Source organism: Hippopotamus amphibius, chromosome 2 (assembly GCF_030028045.1).
Source record: "Hippopotamus amphibius kiboko isolate mHipAmp2 chromosome 2, mHipAmp2.hap2, whole genome shotgun sequence".
NCBI lineage: Eukaryota > Metazoa > Chordata > Mammalia > Artiodactyla > Hippopotamidae > Hippopotamus > Hippopotamus amphibius.
In genome coordinates, this window is record NC_080187.1 from 10,623,492 (window position 1) to 10,648,481 (window position 24,990).

Sequence of the window (24,990 nt, forward strand, 5' to 3'; positions counted from 1 at the left end):
ACCTGAGATTTTAATTTTGCTTGAAATGAAAAGATCATTTTGCACATCCCAGATTTCCATCCCCTTTTTACCCAGAATGTTTTTTTGTTTCTCATTAAAATCTGAATTGATGAAGATGATCTTTTAAAATGTTGAAACAGGCAACATGCTAAAATCATTTAAATGCATTAAACTAGAATGTTAAATTTTAAATTAATAAAAATGTTGTGTAATTATCTTCCACTTGTATCAATGAGAGATTCACCCAATACCTTTGTATTTGAACATCAGATCAATGTTACTCTCCAATTGAAGTCTAGGATTCTTCCTTTTGTTTTTATAGGACCTTATGATTTTGGAGGGGTACTTACTAATAGCAACCGGGATATTATAAATGGAGATGCCATCCACAAACGCAATCAATCCCACAAGGAAATGCACTGGTAAGTATTCTGGTATCTTCCCGATTATAAAAATTGTAGTTCTCTCTTATAACATATTAAGTGAAATGGGGACTATTTGCTAGTACTAGAAATGTTCCCTCAGACTACTATTCATAACATTTATCTGGATTCCAGCAATATTTCAGGCTCTGACTGTCTTAGGCAATTAGAATTGTTGGCTAATATTGATTTTAAAATTTTTCACTGAGTATCTATTTTATGTCAGGTACTGTTCAGTCACTGGAGATCTGTTCATTCAAGTTGGAGGAGACAATATATATGTACATAAATAATCAGTCAGGGCATGATGCATGTTAGAATCAATATAAAGTTTTCTCATATAAGGTTCTGTTGGTGTGACATAGCAAAAATGAAGTTAGCTGTACGATTTCAAGTAGATTTCATCCATGAAAGTTGACTCAATACGTTCACTACTTGGGTGAACATATTGGCTCTAGAATTTCCCTAGTTGAGAGAGAGCAGTCTCATTATAGAGGAAATTGGATTTGCTTGAAACTCTGTTCCTAATAGCACTTTACATAAAAACACAACTCTTCATATTAAAGAGTGGCAAGGGAGGACAGAGAGGGAAGTGTTTCAAATGGTATGTATAATAGCTAACGGTCGCCCGAGCCATATGTTGGTGGTTTAGTTGACCTTAGTAATAAATGATTTATATTAGAAAAACCTGTATTTGAAATATATTAGGGTTTGATTATATTGCTCATTGACACATCGTTTTGTATATTTATATTTACATTTACATTAATATTTATATACATACACACATTGTCTGCTATCCATGGGAAAGAGCACGCACACCAAATTTGCGACCTTAAGCAGCAGCTCTTGGGACTTCCTAGGTGGTGCAGAGGTTAAGAATCCACCTGTCAATGCAGGGGACATGGGTTCAAGCCCTGCTCCGGGAAGAGCCTGTGCACCACAACTGTTGAGCCTGCCCTCTAGAGCCCATGAGCCACAACTATTGAGCCTGTGTGCTGCAACTACTGAAGCCCACGCACCTAGAGCCTGTGCTCTGCAACCAGAGAAGCAACTGCACAATGAGAAGCCCGCACACCACAATGAAGAGTAGCCCCCGCTGCAACTAGAGAAAGCCCGTATGCAGCAGTGAAGATCCAATGCAGCCAATAAATAAATAAAATAAATTTTTTTTTAAAAAAAGAAAAAAAAGCAGCTCCCAAATGCATGTTACTGGACTTTAGCCTTTGGGTCTAGTAGGTCTTCTGTGGGCCAGTGAATCTGTATCTTTAACAAGCACCCCAGCTGATTCTGATACAAATGTCCAGAGGAAATGTAAAGAATAGTAAAAGGGGAGCCCCTGTTTATGGTCTGCATTATTAAGATATAGCTTAAATCTTTAAAATGGATATAGATTTTGAAAGACTTATTGGAATAGAGGTCTGGTTGTGTTATTACATCTTGCTTTTAGAACATGTTCTTAGATGGAACTTTTAAATACTAAATAAGTCCCTAAATGCAGACTTTTGAGATTTTCATGTTGTGTGTTTAATCTATCTTTAAATATACAGACTTCTCTTTAGCTTGAATATTCTTGGATAATAATTATGTCTGAATTTTTTTCTCAAATAAGACTGCTAACTTGTCTACTCCAGTAAATACAGACTTTTTCAGTCTTTTGCTTGATTAATCTTTGTTTTTCTCTCAGTTCTGTGACGAAAAGATGTGAGCAGACCGAACAGAGGAATAAGGTTTCTGAGGTTTGGCTGACAGAGTTGTACAGTCATTCATTGTTACTGTTGTTGTCTTCCCAGCCTTCATCCTGGAGATCTCTATCCCTTCACAAGGAAGCCCCTGTTCATCATTGTGGATTCGTCCAATAGTGTTGCATATAAGGTGAGTTGCATGAGCCCTATTGCACACCAGACACTACAGCACCACCCCAGGTAACCAATCTGAACATGTGCCTTTTTATTTTGCTTTATTTCATTTTACACAGTTTGTATTTAGTCTTTCTTTTCTTTTGAGGTTGTGCATGCTAGTCAGGATCTGGTGCTATGACTAGAAACAAGAAGAAAACGCATGAATGGACACTCAGTGGAAAATAATAAATCCTCCTGCAGGAAAAAAAAATTCAAGATTTCCAAGATCTCTGGTGGGAGGTTTATTTTTGTTATATAACCCAGAATAATTTTCTTTTATAGAGGTGGAGTAAATGGGAAAATTTTATTTTCTAGTTTTTAGACTTTTTCCCCTCTACACACTGAGCTACTATAGTTTAAGTAAAATTTCTATCCCATGTTATAGAGTTACATTCATTGAATATCAACACAAATTGTTTTAGGTGCACTTAATTTTTTTTTTTTAATTTGTGACAATAAGTAAAAAAAGATGACCCTGAATGCTGAAATAACTAACAGGGACTTACTGTGAAAATCCTGTTTTATATTTTGCTATTGAAGCAGTCGTTTTCAATGATTGTATAAAGAGTGGCAGCAGCGAGACATTTTAAAGTTGGATGTTAGAATTCAAACTATAGTAATTTACAGGAAAATGAAAACAGAATTTTTGAAGTCCTTTGTATGTGGTTGGAATATTTCATTAGTGGACAGTATGCTCAGAAATATGCCGAAAACACAGATCAGCCAATTAAAATTGTTTCTGTTGTGGGTGTTCGTATAATTAGATGGAGAAGCAAACATTGATAGGTTTATTTCAGGAGAGCAATAGAAATGTCTGGTAGCCGAGAAAGCTGACCCCAAGCATATGTTTTCCATCTAATTTTCATGCTTAGTTTCACTTTTTAAAGTCTGCATTCCAGGAGCATCCTACCCACCCTAAATTGTTCAGCATGTTTCCTGCTACCAATTTTGTCATATTGGATTGGCCAAAAAGTGCCTTCGGTTTTTAAGAAAAAATAAAAGACACATTTTTCATTTTCTGCAAGAACTTTATTGAACAACGTATTCACCCTTTTGTTCTACTCCTTCTGCCATTTCTCAGGCAACTTCATAATTCCATCCTCCCAAAACTTTTTATCTCTTTGCGCAAAGAACTGTTCCAGGTGCCTTTTACAGTCTTACAAGGAATTGAAATTTTTTCTGTTAGGAGAATTTTGTAAAGACAGAAATAAGTGGAAATCCAAAGATGCAATGTCTGGTGAATACAGAGAATGAATCAGAACTTCCCAGCCAAGCCGTAACAGTTCTTGCCTGGTCATCAAAGAAACATGCGGTCTTATGTTATCCTGATGGAAGGTTTTGTGTTTTCTGTTGATTAATTCTGGATGCTTTTTGTCGAGTGCTGCTTTCAGTTGATCTAATTGGGAGCAGTACTTGTTGGAATTAACCATTTGGTTTTCTGGAACGAGCTCATAATAGGGGACTCCCTTCCAGTGCCACCATATACACAACATCATCTTCTTTGGATGAAGACCGGCCTTTGGTGTGGTTGGTGGTGGTTCATTTTGCTACACCACGATCTCTTCTGTTCTACATTATTGTACAATATTCGCTTTTCATCACCCGTCACAATTTGTTTTAAAAACCGAACGTTTTCATTACGTTTAAGTAGAGAATCATGTGTGGAAATAAGGTCAAGAAGGTTGTTTTCGCTTAATTTATGTGAAACCCAAACATCAAAGTGATGAACATGACCAAGCTGGTGCGAATGACTTTCAGCGCTTGATGTGGGTATTCTGAGTATGTCGGCTCTCTCACGCGTGGTATAACATTGATTGTTCTCAATTAATATCTTGATTTGATCGCTATCAACTTCACTGGTCTACCTGACTGTGGAGCATCATCCAGCGAGAAATCTACAACACGAAACTTAGCAAACCACTTTTGACATAGTCAGTCAACACCTTCTCCATACGCTGCACAAATCTTTTTTTGCATTTCAGTTGCATTTTTACCTTTCTTGAAATAATAAAGCATAATATGCTGAAAATGTTGCTTTTTTTCTTTCATCTTCAGTATGAAAATGGCTACAGAAAAATTCATCAATTTTGATGTCTTTTTTTAAAATGCACACTGATATGACAGCTGTCATATACAGTCTAACAAAATTGTTTTGAATGGCATTAAAGACAACTTGAGTGATACTAGAGCCATCTTACAGAAAAAACCAAACAAACCTTTTGGCCAACCCAATACTTTCTTAAATTGTGTGTGTTGTTGTCTTTTTTAATCTTTTTGAGAGGGTGGGAGACTGCTGAATGGAAAGGCTTATTGGCTACCCCATTTAAACATAAAAAACCAGAAGATTCCAGGCATTTTGTGTCTTCACAGAATTAAAAAAAAAGCATTCTGTGCCTTTGTCAATGAAAAGGAATCATTTGCTACAGTTTAATGATGTAACAGAATGTGCTGATGCACCAGATCAAGTGTATTGCTTACTATGAGCTAGTGTGCATTTAAAGTATTTTAACAATCTGTTAATTTCTCTCAGTTTAATTGCACATTATTTGATACCATCTTTTATAATCTCAAGAATATCATTCATATTAGGTACCTGCTATTTCCAGAGTGTTATTTGAATGTAGGTTGAGTATTGAATGATGATTTTTAAAAAACACCACTGTGCATAATTGGAACTGTGTATCATGATTTAATTCTAGATTTCAATATTCTGACACCCATGGTAAGAGAGGAATAATAGGAAGATTTTTGTGTTTGTTGGTGTTGATGGCACATACAGTATCACTCCTCTGAAAAATTAAATTGTCAAGAACATACTGATCTTTAGAAATGAAATGGGGAGCCCATATGCAGTAGGCAAATCAGAGAAGACATAGACCAATTTGGTCTTAAAAAACTATTTAATGCCTTTGAATCAAGTGTGCAGTTCTCTGTGTTAACATATGAGAGTGTCTGATGTTTACTTTTCCCACAAAGCATGTAAAAAGTCTTAAACTATAATTTTACAAATTTCTAATGAAAAAGGAGAACTGGGTGATGTATATTATTTCTTCAGTACATACTTTGTTATGCCCATTTCATCCATATGAATGTTTTATGAACATATATGTGTTTTCTAAATGTTTCTTCATGTAAATACAAACACTTCATGTGTATTTCTTCATTTCAATATTACTTTTTAGTTTTTATGAAAGTAACTCATGCATATAGTTGAAAGCCGTAGTTCTCAACTCTTTCTGTGCATTAGAAACATTTAGAACCCTCTTCAAAATTACCTGTACCTGCGCACCAACTCCTGTGATTCTGATTTGCTTGACGTGGGGTGGGTCTCAGGTATTAGCATAATTCCCTTGTGAGATCTACTCAGCCAACAAGTTCCCCCAGCAGTTACTCAAAACAGTAGTCTCCTGCTCTCCTGCCCCACCCTTGTTTGCCTCTTCCCAGAGGCTACCATTTACATCTGTTTTAGTTGATTATTTTGGTATCTAACCATCATTTTTCTAAATCACATGCTGGTACTGATACTTCTTAATTCTTCAGTTTTAGGCATTATATATTGATATCCCATTGTGGAAGAGAAATTTAGCTCTCTTTCCTCTTCCTATCCCCATTTCATATTCATACCTTTTATAAACTTTTATCCACACATTAGACTTATATCATGATTTTGATTTTACCGAATATTTAGTGTTTATATTATTATGACTATACAATGTTTTTAACGTCTAAGCCACATAGTAAACTTTTTCTTTCCTATGCAACTTTCTACTTTTCCTGGAGCAAATAATGGTACCTTTGCTCTATGTGTTTTTTCTGAACTTATCACAGATTCAACCCCAAGCTCCTCACCAATTGCTTAATCTTCTTTCAGGTTGTTCAGATGAATCATTCTCTTAATTTTATCTTTGGGATAAATTATCTCCCAGAGCCTCTGGACCGGTGCCCTCTCCATGTACTTACTGCACAGCTCTCATCCCAGAAGCTCTTTTCATTATTATTCTGGGAATTCTTCATCTCCTGTATTGGAATCCCTGTTTCCTGAATCCTATGTCTTCCTCTTGGACACTCATTTATTCTCTCACTTTGGTTTATTCTCTCATCTTGGTGCAGCATCTCCAGCAAAATGGAGCTTTCTGAGGAAGGGTGACTATTAGGTAAAATATTTGAGGTCTTGCACTTCTGCAAATGTCTTTGATTTACCCTCACACTTAAATGGTGGTTTTGGTATCAATTAGAAATCATTTCCCTTCAGAATTTGGAAGGCATTGTTGCATTGCTTTCTAGCTTCTATATTTGTAGTATTTCTTAAGAAGTACAAAGCATTCTAAATCTGAATTCTTTCATATGACCTGCTTTCAGTCCCTGGAAACGTATAGGATCTTCTCTTTGTCGCCAGTGTTTTTCAGCTTCTTAACAGAGTGCCCTGGTTTGGGTTTACTTTTAACCATGGTACTTGCCATGTACTTAGTGAGTCCTTTCAATCTGGAAACTCTGCCCGTTTTCTTGAGTTGTTTCAGTGATTTCCTCCCCTCCATTTTCTCCGTTCTTTCTTTTGAGAATTTTTATCATTCATTTATTGGACCTTCTAGTCTAGTCCTGTGATTTTTTTTTGCCCGTTATTTTCAATCTTCCAGTCTTTTTGCTCTTTAGGAAATTTCCTTGCATTTATCATCTAACCCTTTTATTGAACTTTTCATTTGTTCTCTAGATGTTTCTTTCATAAAGATAAAGATGTATGTGTGTATATGTAAAACATATATACATACACATATGTAACTAGTTTTTATCCTGGTTGAAATATCTTCTCTTCCCTTTGAGGGAAGATCATTTAAAAAATTCTCCCTGCATGGTATTGCTTTCCTCCATGATGATCTGTTTCTGGTGTTTTTCCCGCATATTTCATTTTAGAGACCTTCCTCAGCGTCTCATAATTTCTGCCTGTCTGCTCAGATTTAAGAGTGGAAGCTAGCAAAATGGATGGAGTCTCTGAGCTTGTGGGTAGGGCTCGTCACAGTGAGCTGCTCAGCATGATGATCTAGCTGGGCTGTTTAGTTGGGTAATCTTTAGGTCTTCGTGGTCTAGTCGTATTCACTGGAGCGGCCTCAACTCTTGCGCCCAGAATGTAAAGGTTTATCAGCATTATGCTGTGTTTTCCCTGAAGTCTCTGTGTATGTTAATATTTGCATATACATGTGTCTTTATGGACCCAGTGCCTCATACTTAAAGGATTCTTAATAAATACATGTTGAATGAGTAAATGAAGATAGTCACCATTATCCTTGTTTTATAGTTGAGGAAACCGCCCATGGAGGTTAAGTATTTTGCCTCATTGATTCCAGCAGTCTTTCTCATTTCAAAAGCTCAAGTGTTTCTACATTTAGAAAAAGAGGAGCTTTTTATGCTAGTCTGAGCCTCATTTCAGAGGAAAGGGATTGAAATGCCAAGATTGATAACATAACAAGAATAGCCCACATTTTGGCTCTCAAATTTCCATTGGGAAATAGGCCTTATCTATAGGAATGTGGTACTAGTGGGGTTAAAAAAACAACAAAAACAAAACAAAAAAAAAACCCTGTCATTTTGGGCAACACTTCTTTCAGTTCTGCTTTTTTTTCTTTAGAAGAGGAAAATCCTTTGAGTATTTAATTATCTATGACAGAGCTGGATCCCTGCCAGTAAACATGACTTATGCATTTGTCAAAACAGTCATATTTACCTAAACAGCCTGTCCTAAAGTGTTTGACTGATGGCTGTAGATTGCTGTGGTCTATGAAGGCATTCACCTTCATAACAAGATTTCCTAAGAACTCTTCTGACAATCAGCCTTACTCCATTTCCTTCTTGCTGCTTTGAAAGACCGTCTCTTTGTTTTTGGCGTTGTGCAGTTATCTAGGTTTTGTTTCTTTATATTTAACCTATTGGGAGTTGCTGGACTTGTTGAATTTGTAGGTTAATAGAGTTTTTCATTATTGCTGGGAAATTCCAAGCCATTATCTCTTCAAATCTTGGCTGTACCCCAGCTCCTCTCTCATCTCTTTCTGGAACTCTGATTTCATATACATCGTTCTCACTGTGTCTTCCACGTCTCCTGACCTCTCTTCTGTATTTTCCATCTTTTTGTTTCTCTGGCTGAGATTTGGATAATTTCTTCTGACATGCCTTTCAGCTCACAAATTCTTTCTTCAGCTGTGAGTAACTCACTATTAAGCCCATTTATTGAGTTTTATATTAGTTGTGGTATTTTTCATTTCAGGAAGTTCTATTTGGTTCTTTTTCAAATAATTCATTGCCCTTTTTATAGTTCCCTATTTTCTGTTGTCAAATTTGTTTTTTATTCCTTTAGACTTAATAAGCATACTTTTTAAAAAATAAATTTATTTATTTTTGGCTGCGTTGGGTCTTTGTTGCTGTGCACAGGTTTTCTGTAGTTGTGGAGAGCAAGGGCTGCTCTTCGTTGTGGTGCACGGGCTTCTCATTGCCATGGCTTCTCTTGTTGCGGAGCACGGGCTCTAGGTGTGCGCGCGTCAGTAGTTTCAGCGTGTGGGCTCAGTAGTTGTGGCTTGTGGGCTCTAGAGCGCAGGCTCAGTAGTTGTGGCACACGGGCTTATTTGCTCTGCGGCATGTAGGATCTTCCCAGACCAGGGCTCGAACCCATGTCCCTTGCATTAGCAGGCGGATTTGTAACCACTGTGCCACCAGGTAAATCCTAAGCATACTTATTATATTATTTATTATCTATCTGGTAATTCTTACACCTGAAATCTGCTTTTGCTGCTTAAAGACACCCTTTGCTGTTTTTGCATCCCTGTATGCTTGGTTATCTTTGATTAGATTTTTTGTTATCTTTAAAGTTATCTGTGGGAAATTCACTGAGCCCTAAAATAATGGTACTTTCTTCCAGAGAGGGTCTGCATTTGCTTCTGCTAGACACCTGGAGGCACTGCCGTTTGGGGACCATGTGTTTGGGATTACCCAGGTGGTATGAATTTGGGCTACAAATATGCAGGAGGACTGGCTTATAGCTACAGCCCTCAGGACTGTTTGGTTCCTTTGTTTGTTTGCTCTGTCTCTGCTCTACTCAGCACTAAGAAAATTTTCCTTGTGGTCCCCTGAGGCATGGTCGTGGGGGAGCAGGAAGGTGTGAAATTTGGTTTTCGTTCATCCTTACAGTAAGGGGGTAGCCCTTTGGGACTCCAGTTTAGCAGGGCTGGTTTTCTGTTGGGCTCCCATCCTAGGCAGACCCTGAGCTCTGACTTCTGTCCTCTTCTCTGTATACGGCCTTTAAAACTTAAATTCAAGTGACTCCATTGCCTCAGGGCAAAGGAGGCCTGGCATCAGCTTATTTTCTGTCTCCTCTACTGGTTTTTCCTCATCTCTCTGACCTATCACTGGAGTGACCCTGGATTCCATCCCTGTTCCTCTTCTTTTCCGGCTACAACTGACTCCTCTTGATGCCCTTACTTAGTTTCATGACTTTAATTACTATCTCTGTGCTGACAATTTCCACATGTGTGTCTTCAGCCCAGACCTTTCTCAGTTACTCCAGACTCAAATATAATCTATCTACCCCACATCTCTAATTGGTGATTCTGATAGAGATTGCAAAGCTAACATGCCCGGGACAGAATTTCTAGACCTCTTCTATGTCTAGCTTTCCCCATCTCAGTTAATGACTATTGTGCTTTTATAGTTGCCTTAGCCCAAATCCTTAGTTTCATTCTGTACTCTTCTTTCCCCCACACCCACATCCATTTCAGAATATTTTCTTGGTTATAATAGATATATCCAGAATCTTACCACCTCCACTGCCATCATCCTGGCCCATGCCTCAGTCATCTCTCCCCTGAATTACTGCAGTAGCTTCCTAACTAGGCTTCCTCCTTCTGCCCTTGCTCCACTAGAGGGTGTGCCTCTAAGTCAGATTATGTCACTAGTCTACTCAAAATCTCCGAAGGCTCCTCATCTCACTCAGAGTTAAGGCTTCATGTTTTCTGCTCTTACACTCCTCCTCCCCCACCCTCAAGTGCACCTCTGATCTTCTCTTGCTGGTCTCCCTAACATTCAGTTCTCTTAAGCCACGGTGACCTTGGTGTTCCTCAAACATAGCTGTCAGTCTCCTGCTTAGGATCTTTGTGTTCTCTTCCCCCGACCTTGAATTCTCTTCCAAAGATACCCACATTGTTTTCCAGGTGTTTAATCAACTGAAGCCTTTTAATAGTCTTCCCTAATTGCCCTATTTAAAATTATATGCCTCCCCAGCACTCTTTACTACCTTTCTTACTTTATTTTTCTTTTAGTCATAACAGTTAGCTTCTATACAATGCCATGCACGATTCTAAGCACTTTACAAATATTAACACATTTAATCCTCACAACCCAATGTGTTACTTTTATTTTTTTAATTTTTTATACATTTATTTATTTGTTTATTTTATTGGCTGTGTTGGGTCTTCGTTGCTGCACACTGGCTTTCTCTAGTTACAGCAAGCAGGGGCTACTCTTCATTGTCGTGCGCGGGCTTCTCATTGCGGTGGCCTCTCGTTGCAGAGCACGGGCTCTAGGCGTGTGGGCTTCAGTAGTTGTGGAACATGGGCTCAATAGTTGTGGCGCACGGGCTTAGTTGCTCTGCGGCATGTGGTACCTTCCTGGGGCGGGGATCAAACCCGTGTCCTCTGCATTGGCAGGCAGATTCTTACCCACTGCGCCACCTAGGAAGTCCCCCAATGTGGGGCTTTTATTATCCCCATTTTACTGATAAAACCAAGGCACAAGGTAGCTGATTTGGGATTTAAATACAATCTGATTATAAATCTTTGCTGTGCTGCTAACTGTACTCTGTGCTGTCTTTCCATATGTAGCACTTGTCAACTTCTGTAATATTATATAACTTCTTTATTTTGTTTACTGTGGGTCTCTACCTGCCACCTCCACCCCCATCTAAATCTAAATGTCAGCTCCAGGAAGACAGGTTTCGTTTTTTTTTAATCTGTTTTTTTTTTCCCTTACTACAGTACCCCTAACGCCTAGAACAATGTCTAGTTCATAGGTTCACTGAGAATCTGTTGAAGAAAAGAGATCTTTTAAAAAGACACTATGTACTATTTTAAAGTGGTAAGATATTTTAAAGCCTCAGTTAAATAGATAATTTCCTGGGAGAAAAAAATCCAATGGCTACAGGAAGGGAAATCTGAAAAGCCCAATCACAGGGTATGAAATATGAGGAAAGTGATCAAAGTTATCTCCTTTTTCTCCATAAAAAAGGCTCTAGCCCTTTTGAGTTCACCAATAAGTTCTTTTAAACTTTTATAATCTGCACAATTCCAGAACAATGAAAAATATCAGAAATATCCAATTCATTCTGTAACAGGCCACAAGACATTTATATGACCTTGAGCATGTCCTTGGTCTTTTCGGAGCCTGTTTTTCCTTCTCTGTACTAATTTTATAGGATTATTAAGATTTATAGGTTAGGAGCTAAGAATCCTAAAATAGTTCCTAGAAAGTCGTTAGTACTCAGTAAATGATGGGAATCATTATGATAATGACACTATTTCAAGACAAAAATAGCACATATGAAAAAACTCTACCCCAGATTAGTTTATAATTATAGATCAGAAATTTTTAAATAAGATACTAGTAAAGAGAACTACTGATAGAGTAGACTCTACCAAAAGAGTTTATCTAAATAATGCATGAAAATTACATATATGAAAATCAGTCACTATTGTATGCCCTGTTATCTTTCACCCATTTTTCTATTAGGACAGTGGTCTTTTTCTTATGGATTTGGAAAAGCTCTTTCTAATTAAGGAGATTAATCCTTTGTAATGTGAGTTGCAGATATTTTCCTCATTTCATCATCTGGCTTTTGATTTAGTTTATGCTGTATTTTACAGTGCACAAGCCTTTGATTTTTGTAACTAGGTTTATAATCTTAATTACAATAGTTAGGAAGGTCTTCTAGATTACAAAAATTACCCTTATTTTCTTATATTTTCTTTCAGCACTGTTCTTGTTTAATTTTTTACACTTAAACTGGATATAGTTGGAATTCATCCTGAGTTGTTGTTTTTTTTTTTAATTTATTTTATTTATTGGCTGTGTTGGGTCTTTGTTGCTGCACACGGGCTTTCTCTAGTTGTGGCAAGCGGGGGCTACTCTTCATTGAGGTGCGCGAGCTTCTCATCATGGTGGCTTCTCTTGTTGCGGAGCATGGGCTCTATGTGTGCGGGCTTCAGTAGTTGTGGCACTTTGGCTCCATAGTTATGGCTCAGAGGCTCAGTAGTTATGGCACACGGGCTTAGTTGCTCCATGGCATGTGGGATCTTCCCGGACCAGGGATTGAACCTGTGTCCCTGCATTGGGAGGCAGATTCTTAACCACTGCACCACCGGGGAAGTCCCCATCCTGAGCTTTGGTATGAAGTATGAAGCCACCTCTTTTTTTAGGTAGCTATCAGTTTTTCCTACCAATTCCAACCATCATTTTTATCATATATCTTTAAGCCCTTTCTATTTTGGGGTCTAATTCTGGACTCCTCATTTTCTTCCATTGGTTTTCTGCCTCCTCTTATGCTGTGGCACATATTTTTAATGACTGAGACTTTGAAGTGCATTTTGATGTCTAAGTCTAGTTCCCCCTCTTTGCTCTTCTTTCTCAGAGTTTTCCTAGCTAATGTGTCTTATCTGTATGCACTTTAGACTTTCAGTTGCAGGGGAAAAGAATCTGTGGCCATTGTTGAGGTTGGTTTAAATTTTAATAAATTAATGTAATGACATCTTTAGAATGCATTCCCCTCTGAGAACACAATGTATCTTTCCCTTTGTTCAAGTCTTCATTTTTATCAATCAGGAGTATTTCTTAATTATTTTTGTTTTTTTCACTTCTTACTAAGTTTACTACTAGGAGTTTTATCTTTCTTGTTGTTTTAACAAACAGTTTATGATTTTACTTCCCATGTAGATCTGCCTTTAGGGAAAGGATATTCTTAATCATGCAAAGAGCAGTGAGTGTCAGTGTAATTCTCACTGTAAGTTAACACGTTGGTGTTCTGGTTTTATACATCATTCTGTGTGAGCAATTAATATGCTTCATAATGAGAGATGAATTCAGTCCTCACATACCAGTAAGTCAGGTTTTAGAACCTGTGAGGCTGAGAGCCAGATCCTAGATCTTGGCAAATTTTCCATCGTAAATACTAGTGTATGTTGCCCAATGGAGTGACCCCTTGATAAACAGCCAGATGACCTCTCCCTGTAACACTGTTATCGTGTGTGTGCCATCATTTTACTTTAAAAATCAGTAGCTCACTTAGTAAACTTCACCATTTTAAGAAAGCCTGTTATGCATGTTAAACTTGAATGACAGTCTCTTCAGCTGTTACTGATGTTTCTGTATCTGGTTATGAATAAAAGGATCCAATCTGTACAGTAATGATACGCTTTGGAAAATTACTGAGGAACTGTCATTGGTCAAATCTTTAATGAAAGTTTTAAATTCTTATATATTACAGAATTTCACAAACTTATTTGGACAGCCACTAGTCTGCTTGCTTTCTCCTACAGCATATCCAAAAGCTTTACAAGGTATGTTCTGTCATTTCCTGTTATATCCATAGGTTGCAAATAAATTTATGTCTCCGTTTTGAATAATACCGATCTGATCTTTGTCTCCCCGACTTGTAGTGGTCAGTTGTGGATTTATAGTGTTTAATGAGGCAAGTGTCAATCTGAAATAAACCCAGAAGTCTTGCCAACAACCAGACTTCTTTAATGGGCTACTGTTAGGCCTTGAGATTATTCTAAAAGAAATGATAAATCATCCTGGAGAAAAGAGTGGTTTTGGTCCCTTGCTTTTGGGGAACTTGTGATTTGTGAATTTTAAAATGTGTTCTGCAGGTGTGCTTATCATCGTCCACATAGCATGATTTCCTCTGTCTCTGGCTACATATTTTAAGTATCTTTTAAGACCACAAGATTTCTGGTCTAGATCACTTCTCAATCTATGCCTAAGCATTAGGATAACCTAACGGGCACAATTTACAGGGTTTCTTTTATTCACATTTTTACACTGTTGTATTTTTCAAATAAAAGAACCTCTTCTCAGTGTGCCAGAGAGGTAGGGCAGTGGTTTGCCATTTCTCAGCTGGCTGAGAAATGAAAAACTTTTTTGTCTTTAATAATTTGTCCTCAGTAAGCAACATATAAAATCTAATTCTAACTCCCAGTCATTAAGCTAGGTAAAATACTGAACAAGCCTTAATCCTGTTTTAGCCGTACTTGTCACTGTTTCACTATCTCCCTGACTGTGAATAGTGCTGGTGTCCCTCTGTGGGAGATGGCATTTTACTGCTACTTCCCAGCCAGAAGTCCTGTCTGCTGACATAGTTTGACACAGGAAGTGATGGTCAGCATTTGAATGCCCGAGAGAAGCTGGATACTTTTCACCGTTGTTTTAAGGTAAGTTCTGCTATTTAACAGGGAAACACAGGTAGAAACATTAAGTTCATGTATCTAAAAGGCAAATTACCAAGGGATAGAACTTACCTTCAAACAACGGTAAAATTCTCCTGCTTTAAGGACTTTGTTAGCCTATTTCTTATCATTTCTGGAGAAACGTAACCCCTTCCAATTGCGAGTACTTTTTGCTATCGATTTTTCCTATCAAGATGCGGCTTTATTTTAAATTGCATGAACTAATCGATTAACACCATGATTAGTTAATCTGAAAGGTTTTATTGTGTAGAGGGTAAAAACACAGACTCTGGAGGCAAACTGATTGTATTTGAATCCCAGTTCAGCCACTTACTAGCTACGTGACCTTGGGAAGTTACTTAGACATTGTGTGCCTTAGTTTCTTTCCTATTAAATGGAGATAATAATAGTAATGACCTCATTAAATAATTCTGGGTACACAGTAAAGTATTCAATATGTGCTGTCATTGTTCTTAATGTGTTTAATTATAATATAAGTCCTTGACATTTCTTAGTGCAGTATCCTACCTTTTGTGCTATAAAGCTTAGACCTTTAATCCCTTAAATGTGCCCCATCTGGACACAAACCTGGCAGAAACCTAAGTGTGTGGAACGTCAGATTAGGTTCCTGCACCTCTGGTATCTGGAGTCTACAGTTCTCTCTTTAACCAAGAGTTACTTCATTCCTTCAACAGGCATTTATTCAACATTTATTTATCAGTTACTGTGCTAGGTAGAAGTTAGACAACCTAACAGGCAGTTACTGTAGGTGCTCTTAGTGCTTCATAGGAGGAAGCACATGTAAGATGAATTCCTAACCAGCCCTTGAGGGTTAAGAAAGTGGATGAAATGATGTCTAAAGTGGAGTTGAAAGATTCATAGAATTAGATGGGGGTGGGAAATGGTTGAATAAGAGATAGCATGTGAGCATGTGAAGAATGAATTGGAGAGGAGCTTTGATGGAAATGGGAAGATGCTGGTGGCTGAAGTGAGGACAATGGCTGGTTAGCTGGCTCCAAAAGATAATAATCCTAGAGAACCAATAGGACTTGGTGACGGACTGGATGAGGGAATCAGGGAGAGGAAGGAGGCAGGGATGGAATTCCAGGTTTCTGGCTGAGGTGCTGGTAGAAATGATGGTCCCTGGATAAGAAGCAGATTTGTGAGAGAACAAAAAGGGAAAGGATCTGCTTCCAGGTTTTGACACGTTGAGTCTGAGGTTACCTTTGAGAGTTAGGTTGAATATAGTAGACTGGAGCTACTCTGTCCTGTAGTCACATGTGTGATTTTAAGTTTTCTAGTAGCCACATTTTTTTGAAGGTAGAAACAAACAGGTGAAATGGATGTTGATGATACATCTTTTTGTATTAAGGCTTTGAAATCCCGTGTATATTTTACACTTTACAGTGTGTCTCAGTTTGGACCGGTCACCTTCGAAGTGTCTGTTGGCTGCTGTAGGACAGAGCTGTTCCGGATCTAAGGAGCTCAATTAGGCTGCAGGGAATTAGTAGGCATATAAATGATACCCAAAATTATGTGCATAGGTGAGATCAACAATGTGTAGAAAGAAAATACTGATATTTAAGGGATAGGAAGAGAAAGAGCCACTGACAAAGGAGAGTGAAAGAGGCTGGCAGTTTTAGTGCTCCTCAGAGGGTTCCATCAGGAGCCACCCATGACTCAGCACTTGCCGTATTTGCATGGAAGTTGTTAATTGGAGGGGAAAAAGCAAAGGAATATGTTCATTTTCCATTTCTCTTAAGTTTACGAGGCTCTATCTTAAGTTTGTTCAGCAGAAAGCAACATACCTGGGTTATGTTTTTGTAGTTCCAAGCCAAATCTACTTTGTTGAATTATGGTTTAAAGATACCGCTTTGATTTTATACATTGTTGGTATATTAAAGTATTCCTCAAATGCCTCTCTTTTGCAGAACTGTTGTCTATATATATAAAACATGTTTGTTATTACAGATCAATCTCAACGAGGTAGCCTCTTCACTCTCTTTTTGAACAATCCTCTAATGGCCTTCCTATTTGTCTCTGGATTGTCAAGCATGCGTAGAGGCCTATGGGAAAAGTGTCAAGAATATCTTCGAAAAATCAACCGCGATATTGCCCAGCTACTGACCCATTCACGTTCAATAGGTACCCTACTACTCTAACTGCACACTTAACAGAATGTACTATAATGGTTTAAAAGTGTTTAAAATTGTTTAAATTGTTTGAATTTGTAAAGGTATTTGTTGAAGGCAGGAAAGTTGAGAAGGTTTTCCTGAACGTTTCTTCCCTTTTGAAATGTACTTTCCACCTAAGTATCCTTTTACTGTCACTTTTCTCCTCTTTGCAGATCAGGCATTTCTCCAGTTCTTTGGAGATGAATTTCTTCGCTTGCTTCTCACAAGGTTTATCTTCTGTTCAGCCACCATGAGGATGCACAAGATTTTTCGGGTAGGCAAAGAATATCATTAAAGATCAAATTTTGCCATTTTAGGTATTTAAGAATCATGTATTATATTTTACCTGTACTAAATGAACTTTGAATAGATCCGAAATAATATTCACACATTTATACGTAAGGTATAAAGATGAACAATATAAGGCACATCTGAGTATCTACCACCCAGTTTAAGAAGCAGAAAGTTTTCATTACCTTTGGGGCCCCTCTGTGGGTCCTTGATCCTTTCTCCCTCTCAAATGAAACTAAAACCCTGAATTTTATAGTTGTCATTTGCTGTTCTTTATAGTTTTGTCACATCTTTGTGTTCCTACACAACGTACTCATGGATCTGTATCGTATATATTCTTCTACATCTTGCCTTTTTTACTCACTATTACATCCTGAGATTGAGCCATGTTGACTGATTTAGCTTTTATTCATCCGTTTTCACTGCTGTATAGGATTCCATTGTTTGACTGTACATCGCAAATTGCTCAGTATCTACCAAAAATGGCCATTTGGGTTGTTTCCGGTTTGTTATTATTACAAACGATGCCACTGAGAAATCTCCCATCAGTTTCCTGGTACACGTATGTAAGATTTTCTTTGGGGAACATACCTAGTGTTGGATAAAGGGTCACACAACATAGACGTATTCAGTCTTGCTAATTAAAGCCCTGGTTGTACCAGTTTACACTTGCACTAGCCGTGTGTAAGAGCTGCTTTTGCTGTAAACCTTACCAACACTTGTTGCTGTCATGCTTTATGTTTCATGTGAATCTGGTGGGTGTAATAGCAGCTCGTGGTTTCAGATGTCATTTCTGGGATTACTGTTGAGGTGGAACAGCTTTTCATATGTGTTATTCTGTGTTCTTCTTTATGAAGAGTGTGTTCAAGTCTTTGGTCTGTTTTGCTCTGTGTATTCGTGTAACTATGTAACACTCTTCAGTGAGGTTTTAAAAAATTTAGCCATTATATTTTTCACTTCTTATAAGTAACGTTTGGTTCTTTTTCAAATATGCTTAAATATTTTTAAAAGTCTTTTGCAATTTTTAGTTTTAAAATACGATGTTATTTTTTTCCATTTTATGATTATAATTTTAAAATGTGAAAGTTGTGCATTGAATCCCCATATACACACTAGCTGGATTCTGCAGTTGACATTTGGTATATTTGCTTTCTTGCATTTATCCATCTCTTTTTCTCATTCATCAGTTCATCTCAGTTTTTGATGCATTTTGAAGTAAATTGTAGACTTCACCCCTCAACACTTCATTATGCATATAAATAAATAACTGGAATTCATATTTATTTATTTATTTACTTACTCCTTTTTTTAAATGTAAAGTTTACATACAGTGAAATGCACAGAACTAAAATGTACAATTAGATGAGTTTTGACAAATACATACACCTTTGTAACTCAAATCTCAGTCAAGTTATACAACATAGCATCATTCCAGAAAATTTTATCCGCACCCTTTTCCAATCAGTGCACTACCCATTATCCCAGAGGCAATGCTCTTTTTATTATTTTCACTACAGATTAGTGTCACCTATTCATGAACTTGAATTACACAGTGTAAACCTTCTTTGATCAAGCATATTCTTAAGATTCATCTGTGTTGTTTCATGCAGAAGTAACTCATTCCTTTTGAGTAGTTCCATTTTCTGAACATATCACAGTTTATTTAGGCCTTCTCTTTTTGATGAACACTTGGGCAGTTTTAAACTTTTGACTATTATAGATGAAGTGACTTTGAACATTCCTATATAATTCTTTTCCAAAGACTTAAGTTTTGAATTTTCTTGGTCATAGAGTAGATATGGCTTTAGTTTTATAAGAAACTGCCAGACTTTTTCTCAAAGTAGTTGTACCCTTTTTCTCTTCCCAGCAACTGCATGTGAAAGTTGCTCTACATACCTGCCAACACATGGTTTTGTCAGTCTTAAATTTTAACCAGGCGGATTTATAGTGGTATCTCGTAGTTTCAGTTTGCATTTCACTGATGAATGAGGATATTGGACATCTTTTCATGTGCTTATTAGCTATATTTTATCCCATTCTGTGGCTTGCCTTTTCATTTTCTTAACTGTGGCTTTTGAAGACAAAGTTTTAAAATTTTGATGAAGTTTGAGCTAATCAGTTTTTTTTTTCTTTTATGGTGTGTTTTATCTAAGAAATCTCTGCCTATCCCAAAGTCACAAACATTTTCTCCCATGTTTTCTTCTAGGAGTTTTATAGCCTTAGCTTTTACATTTAGTTCTATGATGTGAGTTAATTTTTGTTTACAGTGTGAAGTAAAGGGTTAAATTTCTTTCAATGTGGATATGAAATTGTTCTAGTATGCCTTGTTGAAACTATTATCCTTTTTTCAGTGAGTTACTTTTGTTATTTTTTAGAAATCACTTAACCATATATATGTATTTCTAGACTCTAAACTCTGTTCCATTGACTGATAGAATTCTTCTCCAAATACTACTGCCTTGGAAATTCTACCTTTGGAATAAGTCTTGAAATCCTTGTAGTGTGAATCCCACCCACTCCCACCAAAATGTTTTAAGTGTTTTACTAGTTCTGGATCCTTTGCATATTTATGTGAATTTTAGCATCAACTGTACATTTTGATTGAGATTGCATTTAATCTATGTAATCAGTCTCTGGAGAGTTGCATTTTAATACTATCGAGCCTTCCAATCAACTAATATGGTATATCTCCCCATATATTTAGGTCTTCTTTAGTTTCTGTCAGCAATATTTTGTGGTTCTCATCATACAGGTCTTACATGTGTCTTATTAAATTTATTCCGAAGTATTTCAAGTTTTGGGATGATTTGTAAATAGAATTGTATTTTTTATTTCATTTGCCAATTATTTGGAAATTATGTTTTCTGAATTAACCTGTATCCTGCAATCTTACTAAATTGAAGTATTCACTTTACCTTTTTTTAATGTATTCCTTAAGGTTTTCTATGTACATGATCTTGTCATCTTCATTATTTTATTTATTTATTTATTGTTTATTTTTGGCTGCATTGGGTCTTCATTGCTGTGCATGGGCTTTCTCTAGTTGTGGTGAGCAGGGGCTACTCTTCATTGCAGTGGGTGGGCTTCTCATTGCAGCGGCCTCTCTTGTGATGGAGCACAGGCTCTAGGCATGCAGGCTTCAGTAGTTGCGGCACATGGGCTCAGTAGTTGTGGCACATGGGCTTAGTTGCTCCGCGGCATGTGGGATCTTCCTGGTGCAGAGATCGAACCTGTGTTCCCTGTATCAGCAGGCAGATTCTTAACCACCATGCCACCAAGGAAGCCTGATCTTGTCATCTTCAGACAAAAGCAGTTTTATTTCTTCCCTTCCAATCTGTATGCCTTTTATTTTGTGTATGTGTGTGCTTTATTCAGGGCTAGGTCTTACGGCAAAATGGTGAACAGAATTAATGAGAATGAATATTCTTGCCTTATTCCTGGTTTTAAGGGGAAAATTAATCATTTACTATAAATTATTGTGTTAATTGTCAGTTTTTCATAGATACCCTTTTTCATGTTGACTGAGCTCCTTTCTATTCCTGTTGCAGAGTTTTTATCAGGAATGGGTATGAAAGATTGTCAGATACTTTTTTCTGCATTGATTGATCTGATATATATTAATTCTGTTAACATGGTGAATAGCATTGATGGATTTTCTAATAGTAAGTCAACCTTGTATATCTGGGCTAAACACATTTTGTGGTCATATATTATCCTTTTGCATTGCTGTATTCAATTTGCTAATATTTCATTATGGATTTTTGTACCTGTTTTTATGAATGATTATGGTATTTAATGTTCTTTTCTTGTGATGTCTTCATGTGGTTTTGTTATCAGGGTAGTGCTGACTTCATAAATTGAGTTGGGATGTGTTTCACTGTCTTCTGTTTCTTGAAGAGTTTCTTTATGACTGGCATTATTTCTTCCTTGAATGATTGGTAGAATTCATCAGTGAAACCATCTGGACCTGGAGTTTTCCTTTTGGGGGTGTTTTAAATTATGACTTCAATTTCAAAGGCTATTCATGTTTTTGGTTTTTTTCTTAGTCAATTTTAATCACTTGTGTCTTGCAAGTCATTTGTCTAATTTATTGCCAAAAGATTGTTGATAATATTCTATTATCCTTTTAGTCTCTATAGACTCTCTAGTGATCTTTCATGACTCATATTGGTAATGTTTCCTGTCTTTTTTTTTCCAGTCTAGCTGAAGGTTTGTTCATTTTAATGATCTTTCCAAATAAACAGCTTTTGCTCTCATTGATTTTTTTTTTTACTACTGTTTGTCTCTTTTCTACTTAATTTTTTTCCATTCATATGGTTTTTCTTCTTTTTAATTACTTTGATTTTAATTTGCTCTTTTAATTTCTATGTTTTAGAACTTAGATTGAAAACCTTTTTTCTCTTCTAGGACAAGCACCTACCCTTTATGCTTAACTGCTTTAGATATATGATTTAGTTCTTTGATTTCAGTACTTTTAACTTTATTGATAATTGTTTTATGACCCAGCATATGAATTATCTTGGTGAAGGTTCTTTCTGCACTTGAAAAGACTATGTATTCTGCTGTTATTAGATGGAGTGATATATAAATGTCACTTCAATTTGATGTTCAACTATTTTAAATAGTGTTCAAGTTTTCTATATTCTTACTGGTTTTCTGTCTGCTTATTTTTTTTTTCCTGTCTGCTTTTTCTATCCCTGACAGAGAAGTATCTAAACCTCTCACTATAATTGTGGATTGGTTGGTTTCTCATTTTAGTGCTGTTTTTTTCATTTTGAAGCTGTTTTTGCGTTTGTATATACTTAGAGTTATGTCTTCTTGTTGAAAATACCCAGTCATCATTAGGCACTGTCTTTATGTGTGGTAGTATTCCTCTGTCTGCAGTCTAGTTTGTGCAGTATTCATATAACTATACTTGTGTTCTTCTGGTTTGTGTTTGTATGGCAAATCTTGTTTTATTCTTTTACTTTTAACCTATGTCTGTCTTAATATTTAAAGTGAACGTTTTTCAACAATGTTAGTTAGGTCCTGGTTTTTTTGTTTGTTTGTTTGTTTGTTTATCTAGTTTGACCATCTCTACCTTTTACTTATCATTTTTAGTTTTAAATTACATTTAAATTAAATATAATTTTTAATATAGTTTGATTTAAATATGCTATTATTTGTTTTCTATTTGTCCTGGCTGTGGTTTGTACTTTTTTTCTCTCTCCTGCCTTCATTTTCATTTGACTTAATTGAGGTTTTGTTTTGTTTTAGAATTTTATTTTAATAACACTACTGATTTATGCTGTATCTCTTGTTTTGCATTTTTAATATCACTTCACATTTAATGTAATTATCTTACAGTCTTCCACTTTCTCCCTCTCAATCTCTAATATTATTGTCATTTGACTTTCACATATGATATATACTACTTGTTACTTTGTGGTTATCTAGCATTAAACAGTCAATTATCTTTTTATTTTTTATTTGTTTATTTATATTTTTTTGCTGCACCGCGAGGCACGTGGGATCTTAGTTTCCTACCAGGGATCGAACCTGCACCCCTGCAGTGGAAGCGTGGCGTCTTAACCCCTGGACTGCCAGGGAAGTCCCTAAAACAATTTTAATGAGGAGGAAAAAGCTTTTATGTATTTATTATTTCTGGCACTCTTAATTTCTTTCTTTAGATTTAGTTTTCCAGCTAGTATCATTTTTCTTACCACAGAATTTCTTCTATCACTTCTTATAGTGCAGATCTGGTGGTGATTAATTCTCTCATTACCTGTTTACCTGAAATGGTCTTTATTTTACTCTGTTTTTTGGTGATCCATGGGTCATTTAGAACTATGTTACTTAGTGTCTAAAATTTTGGAATTTTCAAGATATCTTACTGATTTCTAATTTAATTCCCTTGCAGTCAAATAATATGCTTTGTATGCTTTGAGTCCTTTTAATTTTTTGAGACTTGCTTTATTGTCTAGAATGGGATCTATAATGGTAAACGTTCTGGGGACACTTGAAATGAACACATGTGCCGCTACTGTGGATGAAGAGGTCTATAAATGTCTGTTAGATCACATAGATTTACAATGTTGTTCACCTTCTTTATGGCCTCACTGATTTTTCTGAATAATTATTCTATTATTGCATTGTGTAATGTGTATTTTCCTCTGGCTATTTTTAAGATTTTCTCTTTATATTGGTTTCCTACAGTGTGATTATGATATACTACCTTGATATGCTTTTCCTTGTTGCTTTCTTCCTGCTTGGGGTTTATTGAGCCTCTTGGAGCTATCTAAATATCAAGATATTGAAGATATTTTGGAACATTTTCGGGCATTATTTCTTCAAACATTTTTTCTTCACTCCTCCCTTTCTCTCTTTCTGAAACATCAGTTACATATATGTTAAACGACCTAATATTGTCCTACAGGTCACTGATTTGCTCTTCATTTTTTTTTTAAGTGAAAGCAAGTTTATTTAGATGTACTTCATTTTTAAAAATGTCTGTGTTCTCTCTGTGTTTCAGTTTCTGCTGCTGGCTTCAACTTTATTGATGTTTTCTTCTACATTGTCTAATATGCTCTTAATCCTATATCCATTTAGTTTTTCGTTTCAGGGGTTACAATTTTCTCATCTCTAGAAGTTCTTTTTGATTCTTATAACATGTTCCATTTTTCTTGTCATCATATTTATGTTTCCTTTTGTGTTCCTGAATGAATAATAATAGCTAAAGTCTTTACCTGCTAATACTATGTTCTCTATCATTTATAGATTTGTTTTATTGTTTTTTCTACTTGGTAGGGGTCTCATATTTCTAAATCTTTGTATGTTTAGTAATTTTCTGTTAGACTGTGAACACTGTGAATTTTCTGATATTGAATTCTGGATTTTGTTATCTTTCTTTGGAGAGTGTTGGGCTTTGTCCTGGCAGGTGTTGAATTACTGAACATCTCTTTGACCTTTCCATGGCTTGTTTTTAAGCTTTTTTCTTTGGGGTCTCTTTTATATGTCCCCTGTTTCAACACATATTCTCCACTCTGAGGGTATTTGGTCAGAATTCAAACATGTCCCAGCTATGTGTGAGCTGAGAGAATTGTTACAGTGGCCCCCTAACAGTTCCTGGTTTTTTTCTTTCTTTAGGGTTTCTGAGCTTTTCATTATTGTCACTCCTCATAGTATTTAGTATGGTAAAATGAGAATGTGGTCTCTGTAATATGTAATTACTGAGGCCTATAGGCAGAAGAGAGATAGAAATGACCTTTGAATAGATGGACTGTTATATTAGATGTATAGAAAAGTAGTAATTTATTTTTTCAGTAAATTTTAAATGTGTGGCAAAATTGTAGTGTATAGAAAGTACCAGATGAAGAAAAATTTCCAAATGAGAATCACTTGATTCTTGACATTGTCTCCTTCTTTTGCTTCCATGCAATTACAAAAACTATTTTCTTTTTTCTTTTTATTAGTCCTTTTCTGTACTTTTTTGTTTTTTCCCCCTCATCTTTCATCTGTCTTTCTAGGACTCCTTTTTTTTTTTTTTTCACTCTCTTTGCTGATATGCTTAGAAATCTCATCCATTTTCATGGCTTTAATATTTATCTTCATGCAGACTATATCAGTGTATATATTATGTATGTATATAGTATATAGTATGACATAAACTGCTGAAACCTGTCTTCTGAGATATGGTCCTGAATTTTCAAATTCTGGTTGACGGGCATTTCTCTTTGTATAGCCCATTACC

The 24,990-nt window shown here is 36.3% G+C and overlaps 1 protein-coding gene across 3 annotated transcripts in view; it reads left to right on the plus strand.

Annotated features, from left to right (window-relative positions):
• The window catches only part of SCAI (suppressor of cancer cell invasion), a 130,725-nt gene that overhangs the window by 96,025 nt on the left and 9,710 nt on the right, over positions 1 to 24,990 (plus strand). For 2 of the 3 annotated variants that reach the window (XM_057724314.1, XM_057724315.1), the window contains 5 exons: positions 323 to 422; positions 2,216 to 2,297; positions 13,836 to 13,908; positions 16,768 to 16,941; positions 17,144 to 17,244. In XM_057724314.1, the coding sequence (XP_057580297.1) occupies positions 323 to 422; positions 2,216 to 2,297; positions 13,836 to 13,908; positions 16,768 to 16,941; positions 17,144 to 17,244 (530 nt within the window). Of the gene's footprint in view, positions 1 to 322; positions 423 to 2,215; positions 2,298 to 13,835; positions 13,909 to 14,637; positions 14,782 to 16,767; positions 16,942 to 17,143; positions 17,245 to 24,990 lie in introns of those variants that run through there. The other variant, XR_009051533.1, reaches the window with a different exon arrangement.